The following is an 8,892-nucleotide window of genomic DNA, read 5'->3' as shown; positions in this document are numbered from 1 at the left end:
ATGACGAGCGCGTTTGTTGTCAGAGTGGGCGTGGCGAACGCGTGGGACTAGCAGAGCTAGGCCTTTGGTGAGTTTCCGGCACTGCCCGGGTCTTCAGTGCACTCCCTTACCTGTCGTTTTGCTGCGAAGGTAGAGGTCGAGTGGTATATTCCGAAGAATTCTGGCCATGGCGGCGGATGGAGGGCGTCGGCAGTTCTGGCGGCGTGGAGCTGCCCGTCTTCCTGGCAGGTGACGTGGAGTGTTGTTTTGGGCCTTTCGTTTATCGTAGGAAAAACGTCAGATACGTTTGGTGATTGTTTTTTCTTATCGCGGGTCCTCCAATGTCTATTCCCTGTCGTCCCGGTAGTATCCAACAAGTGTATGGCGCCCAGCACCCTCCATTCGACCCCACGTCCGTGCACAGGTCGGTAAAGTTGGTTGTTTGGCCAAAGTGACCTGACATGAGATGAGGTGTTATTAACCAACCTGCTCTGACCCCTCGTCCTTCCTCTTTCTGTCTCACACGTCTTTGGTACTCCTGCGTTGCAGCATCCAGGTTGGTGCGCCGGCCGCCGGTGGTACGAATGGAGGACGAGGCCAAAGAGAAGGAGGACTAATGGGTTCAGGCTTTGGTGCTGGAGTAGGTGCCATCGTGACTGGAGATCGAGGAAGTGCGGGATCCGGCAGCAACAGGCCGAGGAAGGCTACGTCTTTCCAGGAGTTTGCGAAGGACACGAGCGACGCCTGGGACTTGGACGTTTCCGAGGATGAGCTGCTGGCGCTCGCCACCCGCAGCCTTGCTTCTGACGTTGTCATGGCCACTGCCAACGAGGTTCTGCAGAAGCACAGGGGAGGTAGTGGTAGTAGTGGCAGAGGCAAGACAGACAAATATTCTGAGGCCAGGGCTTCATCCTTTGCGTACTTGGAGCAGGAGGAAGATGCAGACTGCAAGTTACCTTCAGGAGACTGGAGGCTGGTAAAGTCTCGTAGTGAGGCTCAAATCGGTTCTGGTGAGAAGAACCCTTTTATTTACACCGTATCTTAGTCCGGATGATCATAAACCACGTCTTATTCTTCAACGTACATCAAAACTTTAACAATAGTTCTGCATTGTCATGAATAACTGAGTTGACTTGTAATTTTGCCATTAGCTGTCTATATAGTCTTGATGGAATCAACAGAACAATCATTGGAGTATGCCGACCGCCGTGGGAAGCAAGAATCTGACGTTTTGGGTGTTAGTGCTTCATCAGCTCTAAACATCAGATATTTGAACTCCTATGGCAGTTAGCATACCGCAACGGAAAGTTGATCCGCGTATCGTACGCGGATCAACCTTCCGTTGTTGTACCTGTTCGCCTATGCAGAACGTCGTTTACCTTCACGAGCAGGACGTGGGGTAAAGGGATTTTGTGAATCTTCATGCTGTACTCGCTCCAGCGGTTCGTTGTCGCACATCGAATAGGCAGGCGATCCTCTTTCTGCACCTCATGTGAAACTATCGTCTCACATTGAGCAATCCTGAGCGCATTCATAAAATGTGTCCTCGTATTGCTGCACACGGAACTAGAACGGAACTCGGTAGGGCACATACCTCCGCCTGGCTGAACAGTTTACGTTTTGTATCCCACTGATGGGTCAGATCTGCATCCGCACCTCAACCAAAATTTAATCAGCGTGTTCTTGCCATATACCCAACTCATCCACCTAGTTTTGTCAAAAGCTTTCCACAACTTTTTGCGATATCATGCTATATATCGTTTTTGACCCTATGTCTCAATTGTGAAGAATCGCTTTAAAAATTATCGTATCCAAATTTGTAACTTCACCAAAATCTAATCAATTTGCCCTTATCACACACCTAACATGTCCACAAAGCTTCCTCCGAATCCATCCATAACTTTTCGAGATATCACAGACAAACAGGGGGGATACATAACCCCCATCCACCTTTGGTGGCAGAGGTTACAATGCTTCACATATTAACAAGAGCAATCAGATTACAGACCCTCGCCAGGACATGTTTTGGTGGTTTTTAAGGCTTTTGTGTTAAAACAAATATGGCGGCCGAACCACGTGATTGATGACGTCATTATTATTTTTTTCTCACCAAAATTTATCCCTAGATGACACTCAAGAAATTTCATCTTGATCGGATGAAATTTTGTACCTGTCGAACTATGACGTCATAATGGAGCACCTATGACATCATCATTAACATATTTTATTCCCCATGGAGAGTTCTTTACAATGAGCCATGTCTCAATTTTTTATATGCAGTGCTTTTGGAGATATAGAGGTGCAATTTTTCTCTAACAGACAGACAAATAGACAGACAGATGAAAAATTGGTCAAAGACCGAGGACTTGCCGGAATGTACTTTTTTGGGGGGATTTGCCAACCACTCCCTGCCATCACGGTCGTCTCTGCAATGCAAATCCCACGAGATGTGCGGAAAGGACGACCCAAAACCAATTATCTTCTTTTTGATTCGTCTATAAACATCATTAAAAGTAAATAATGACCTCTGCCAAAGTTCAAACGACATGGGTTTAATCACCACATGAGAGAATTCCACATAGCTATTTGGGTGGTGTATAAGATAACAGATTGCTGCCTCCATCGATCTTGCCAAGGCCGTAACACCTATCGGCTCAAAATCCTTTTAACTGTTGACTTAGTATTTTTACAATGAAGGAAACACATATCTGGAGTACATACGACATAGCGATTGTGAATGTTGGATCCAAGCACTGTCAAGCTGCAAATGGGATTGGCACATTTTTTTCGCCTTCTCTCTTGTTGCAAACACGTGTAGAATTGGGCCTTCTCCTGTGGAAAACAGAAACAAATCAGTTATTCTACTGTTGTCAAGAAAGAGACAGGTCGCCCTCCTGTCAAACGTCAAACGAAGCGTCTTGCTTCGCATCGCAATGACAGCGAGCACCAACATGGCGGCTGTAAGATTAAAATCTGGCTTCGAGCCCCCTCACCACCCAAAGCCTTCAACCAGACATATTAACACGCTCCTCCCCCTTCATTCCTGTTCTTCAAAGCAAAGCGGTAAAAATTGTTGAATCGCCATTATATATTACTAGCAACGGTACAGGCGGGGTTTCAATTGGGAGGCGCAAATGATTGGGTGACCATCGTTTTGGGTGACGTTGAGCTTGACCTTGGGTCGAGAGAGTTAAAAATTGGGCACAGTCTATTCCAGGGCAAGGCAAATATGTGTGTAAAGTATGGCGATGCTGTGTGCAACGACGTAGAGGTAGTGCTGCGCACAAACAGACAGACAGATGAAAAATTGGTCAGAGACCGAGGACTTGCCGGGATGTACTTTTTTTATCGGCCATTTTGGACAAATATGGCGGCCGAACCACGTGACCGATGATGTCATCATTATTTGTTTTCTAAACTAATTTATTCCTGGATTATTCTCAAGAAATTTCATCTTGATTGGATGAAGTTTTGTACTTGTCGAATTATCGAATTATGACGTCATAATGGAGGCCTTGGGCCTAGAGAGTTAAAAATTGGGCACAGTATATTCCAGGGCAAGACAAATATGTGTAAAGTTTGGCGATTCTATGTGCAATGATGTAGACGTAGTACTGTGCACAAACAGACAGACAGACAGACAGACAGACAGAACCAATCAACATACTTGCCGGAATCTTTTCCGGCAAGTAACAAACAGACAAACCAACCAACCAACATATTCCGGCAAGTAACAAATGGACTCAAATGCAATACCCTCTCCTCTGGCGAGGGTAACGAGAACGGCACTCGGTGTACAGAGCATACCTCCGCCAAGCTGAACAATTTACGTTTTATAACCCACTGATGGGTCGCATCTGGATTCGGATCTGAACCAACATCTGATCAATTTATCCTTGTCACACACCCAACCTGTCCACAAAATTTCATCCAAATCCATCCACAACTTTTTGAGATTTCCTGTTCAAAAACAGACAGACAAGGGTGAAAACATCACCTCCATTCACATTTGGTGGCGGAGGTAAAAAGGGCCCTCGTTTTGCTGCACATGGAATAAGAATGGATCTTGGACTATACCGTGCAGAGGGTCAGGTGGTCAGCAGTTAGTTAGAGTGTCATTACCCTGCTCTCGCAAAGCGAAAAGCGGGGTTAAGCATTCAGGTACGTACGTGTGCCTTGTGCCGTACGTGTCTGGATTTTAAAAATGTTGCCATGAGTGGAAAAATTTTGAAACAAATATGGGATGTTTTGTTCACAGTTTATTCTTAAAAGACCAAACCGTGAGGCATTCGCTATTCGTGGATCGACTCTAGTATTTCCTGTCTTTATGGCGATGCAGTGTCCTTGTCGATGTTGTGTGTTTTTGTTTTCTATCAATTGTTCATGTGCTTTGCTGTAGCTGCATTTCTGAGTTTGTAAGTGAGATTCCTGGACTACGACATTGCTCGCCCCCACTGGCTGTGATGAAACCAGCCAGTCAGGGTTATTAACGTTTAGATTTGTAGCCACGTGTCACTCAGTGAGGTTGATAGTCTAGTTTTGTGTGTATTGCAAGGGTATATCCCAACATGCAATTGAATTGTCACCCAGCAGTTGCAAAAGGTGATCTGATGGGGATATTTTAGATAATGATGGGAACAGGCAGAAAAGTTTATTTTTAACAGAATGGACAATGACAGGAGCAGGGAATAAAGACTGGTTGGGTTGGGGTCGTAAGGTGTGGGGAGGTGGGTGGTCTTTCATTTGGAGTAGTTAATGCAAGGAATGGTCTCATTGGAGAGGTAGTGGCAACATAAACAGTAGCTTGGTTGATATTGGAATAAGATAGGTACTGAAAATAAAGAGGGGCACATTGATACTGGCAAGACTGGTAAACAACTTAGGTATAGAAGGGTGATTGTGTACATGACTTGGGTATGGATCACTGATTGTGTCCATGACTTGGGTATGGATGGGCATTGTGTACATGACTTGGGTATGGATGGGCATTGTGTATATGACTTGGGTATAGATCGATGATTGTGTACATGACTTGGTTATGGATCGATGATTGTGCACATGACTTGGGTATGGATCGCTGATTGTGCACATGACTTGGGTATGGATCGATGATTGTGCACATGACTTGGGTATGGATCGCTGATTGTGTACATGACTTGGGTATGGATCGCTGATTGTGCACATGACTTGGGTATGGATCGCTGATTGTGTACATGACTTGGGTATGGATCGCTGATTCTGCACATGACTTGGGTATGGATCGATGATTGTGCACATGACTTGGGTATGGATCGCTGATTGTGTACATGACTTGGGTATGGATCGCTGATTGTGTACATGACTTGGGTATGGATCACTGATTGTGTACATGACTTGGGTATGGATCACTGATTGTGTACATGACTTGGGTATGGATCGATGATTGTGTACATGACTTGGGTATGGATCACTGATTGTGTACATGACTTGGGTATGGATCACTGATTGTGTACATGACTTGGGTATGGATCGATGATTGTGTACATGACTTGGGTATGGATCACTGATTGTGTACATGACTTGGGTATGGATCACTGATTGTGTACATGACTTGGGTATGGATCGATGATTGTGCACATGACTTGGGTATGGATCGCTGATTGTGCAGATGACTTGAATATTGATCACTGATTGTGTACATGACTTGGTTATGGATCACTGATTGTGTGCATTACTTGGTTATGGATCACTGATTGTGTACATGACTTGGGTATGGATCGATGATTGTGCAGATGACTTGGGTATGGATCGCTGATTGTGTACATGACTTGGGTATGGATCGATGATTGTGCAGATGACTTGAATATTGATCACTGATTGTGTACATGACTTGGTTATGGATCACTGATTGTGTGCATTACTTGGTTATGGATCACTGATTGTGTGCATTACTTGGTTATGGATCGCTGATTGTGTACATTACTTGGTTATGGATCACTGATTGTGTGCATTACTTGGTTATGGATCGCTGATTGTGTACATGACTTGGGTATGGATCGATGATTGTGCAGATGACTTGAATATTGATCACTGATTGTGTACATGACTTGAATATTGATCACTGATTGTGTGCATTACTTGGTTATGGATCACTGATTGTGTACATGACTTGGGTATGGATCGATGATTGTGCACATGACTTGGGTATGGATCGCTGATTGTGTACATGACTTGGGTATGGATCGATGATTGTGTACATGACTTGGGTATGGATCGATGATTGTGCAGATGACTTGAATATTGATCACTGATTGTGTACATGACTTGAATATTGATCACTGATTGTGTGCATTACTTGGTTATGGATCGATGATTGTGCACATGACTTGAATATTGATCACTGATTGTGTACATGACTTGAATATTGATCACTGATTGTGTACATGACTTGGGTATGGATCAATGATTGTGTACATGACTTGGGTATGGATGGGGGATTGTGTACATGACTTGGGTATGGATCGATGATTGTGTCCATGACTTGGGTATGGATGGGGGATTGTGTACATAACTTGGGTATGGATGGGCATTGTGTACATGACTTGGGTATGGATGGGCATTGTGTGTATGACTTGGGTATAGATCGATGATTGTGTACATGACCCTGGGTATGGATCGCTGATTGTGTACATGACTTGAGTATGGATCGATGATTGTGCACATGACTTGGGTATGGATCGCTGATTGTGTACATGACTTGGGTATGGATCGCTGATTGTGTACATGACTTGGGTATGGATCGCTGATTGTGTACATGACTTGAATATTGATCACTGATTGTGTACATGACTTGAATATTGATCACTGATTGTGTACATTACTTGGTTATGGATCACTGATTGTGTACATGACTTGGGTATGGATCGATGATTGTGCACATGACTTGAATATTGATCACTGATTGTGTCCATGATTTGAATATTGATCACTGATTGTGTACATGATTTGAATATTGATCACTGCTTGTGTACATGACTTGGGTATGGATCAATGATTGTGTACATGACTTGAATATTGATCACTGATTGTGTACATGATTTGAATATTGATCACTGATTGTGTACATGACTTGGGTATGGATCGATGATTGTGCACATGACTTGAATATTGATCACTGATTGTGTCCATGATTTGAATATTGATCACTGATTGTGTACATGACTTGGGTATGGATCAATGATTGTGTACATGACTTGGGTATGGATGGGGGATTGTGTACATAACTTGCGTATGGATGGGCATTGTGTACATGACTTGGCTATGGATCGATGATTGTGTACATGACTTGAATATTGATCACTGATTGTGTACATGACTTGGGTATGGATCAATGATTGTGTACATAACTTGGGTATGAATGGGCATTGTGTACATGACTTGTGTATGGATGGGCATTGTGTATATGACTTGGGTATAGATCGATGATTGTGTACATGACTTGGGTATGGATCGCTGATTGTGTACATGACTTGAATATGGATCGATGATTGTGTACATGACTTGGGTATAGATCACTGATTGTGTACATGACTTGGGTTTGGATGGGTGATTGTGTACATGACTTGGTTATGGATGGGGGATTGTGTACATGACTTCCGTGTGGATGGGAGATTGTGTACATAACTTGGGTATGGATGGGGATTGTGTACATGACTTGGTTATGAATGGGGGATTTTGTACATGACTTGGGTATGGATCACTGATTGTGTCATGACTTGGGTGTGGATCGATGATTGTGTACATGACTTGGGTATGGATCGATGATTGTGTACATGACTTGGGTATGGATCGCTGATTGTGTCATGACTTGGGTGTGGATCGATGATTGTGTACATGACTTGGGTGTGGATCGATGATTGTGCACATGACTTGGGTATGGATCGCTGATTGTGTACATGACTTGGGTATGGATCGCTGATTGTGTACATGACTTGGGTATGGATCACTGATTGTGTACATGACTTAGGTATGGATCGATGATTGTGTACATAACTTGGTTATGGATGGGGATTTGTGTACAGAACTTTTGTATGGATGAGTGATTTTGTACATGACTTTTGTATGGATGGGTGATTGTGTACATGACTTTTGTATGGATGGGTGATTGTGTACATGAATTTTGTATGGATGAGTGATTGTGTACATGTGCAGTGATTGTTTACATGACTTTTGTATGGATGGGTGATTGTGTACATGAATTTTGTATGGATGAGTGATTGTGTACATGTGCAGTGATTGGGATTTCTGTGAGAGAATATCATTATAAGGTGAATGTACCGTCGGTGGTTATTGATTCTTCACCCAATGAATAATGAACGTCTTAATTCCACTCCCTCCTATCCACACACCCCGAAAATAATAAAACAATGGTCTATTGCCTTTCTGTCTTCTACCATGTCCTTTCTCGTCTTGCAACCTCTGCCTGCCCTTTCCATGCTTTGTCCCCCACAGGTTTCCGCAGGGCTCGCATGCTGTCCACCAGCAATCACCTTCTGGTGAAACTCCCACAAAGCAGAATCACGACTCACCTCCACTCATTCGTTCTTCTTTTTTCCCCTCTTCTGGAACAAACTCCCTCACTATCTTCAATCTCATTCTTCCCTCCAGTCTTTAAGACAACTGTTCACCTCCATCTTAGATCATCTCCCATCCAAAACGATGATCTTTTCTACTCCCATTAACCCACCCTAAACCCACCTTTTTCCAAGTTTCCAGTTTTTCCATCCTGAGAGTTTGCTTCTGTATCCATCTTATTCACCCCCCATGTGTCCTTCCCTACCCCTCATTCTTTCCCACATCCCTTATTTCCCCACGTCCCTCTCTATCTTGTCCCTCATCCCTGCGGTTGGTGTTTTCCACCTCTCTTTATACTGT

General features: G+C 43.7%; 1 protein-coding gene across 2 annotated transcripts in view; it reads left to right on the top strand.

The window, feature by feature from the left end:
* Positions 1–21: 21 nt before the first annotated feature.
* Positions 22–8,892, top strand: part of TBC1D22B (TBC1 domain family member 22B) — a 42,603-nt gene continuing 33,732 nt past the window's right edge. Inside the window, exons 1-3 of one of the 2 annotated variants that reach the window (XM_068114058.2) lie at positions 22–228; positions 347–403; positions 529–989. In XM_068114058.2, coding sequence (XP_067970159.1) covers positions 167–228; positions 347–403; positions 529–989 — 580 coding nt within the window. In that variant the 5' untranslated portion in view covers positions 22–166. The remainder of the gene's footprint in view (positions 229–346; positions 404–528; positions 990–8,892) is intronic. The other variant, XM_068114059.2, reaches the window with a different exon arrangement.

This window comes from Myxine glutinosa, chromosome 4, assembly GCF_964187855.1.
Source record: "Myxine glutinosa chromosome 4, kmMyxGlut1.1, whole genome shotgun sequence".
NCBI lineage: Eukaryota > Metazoa > Chordata > Myxini > Myxiniformes > Myxinidae > Myxine > Myxine glutinosa.
This window is presented reverse-complemented; position numbering and strand designations above follow the sequence as displayed.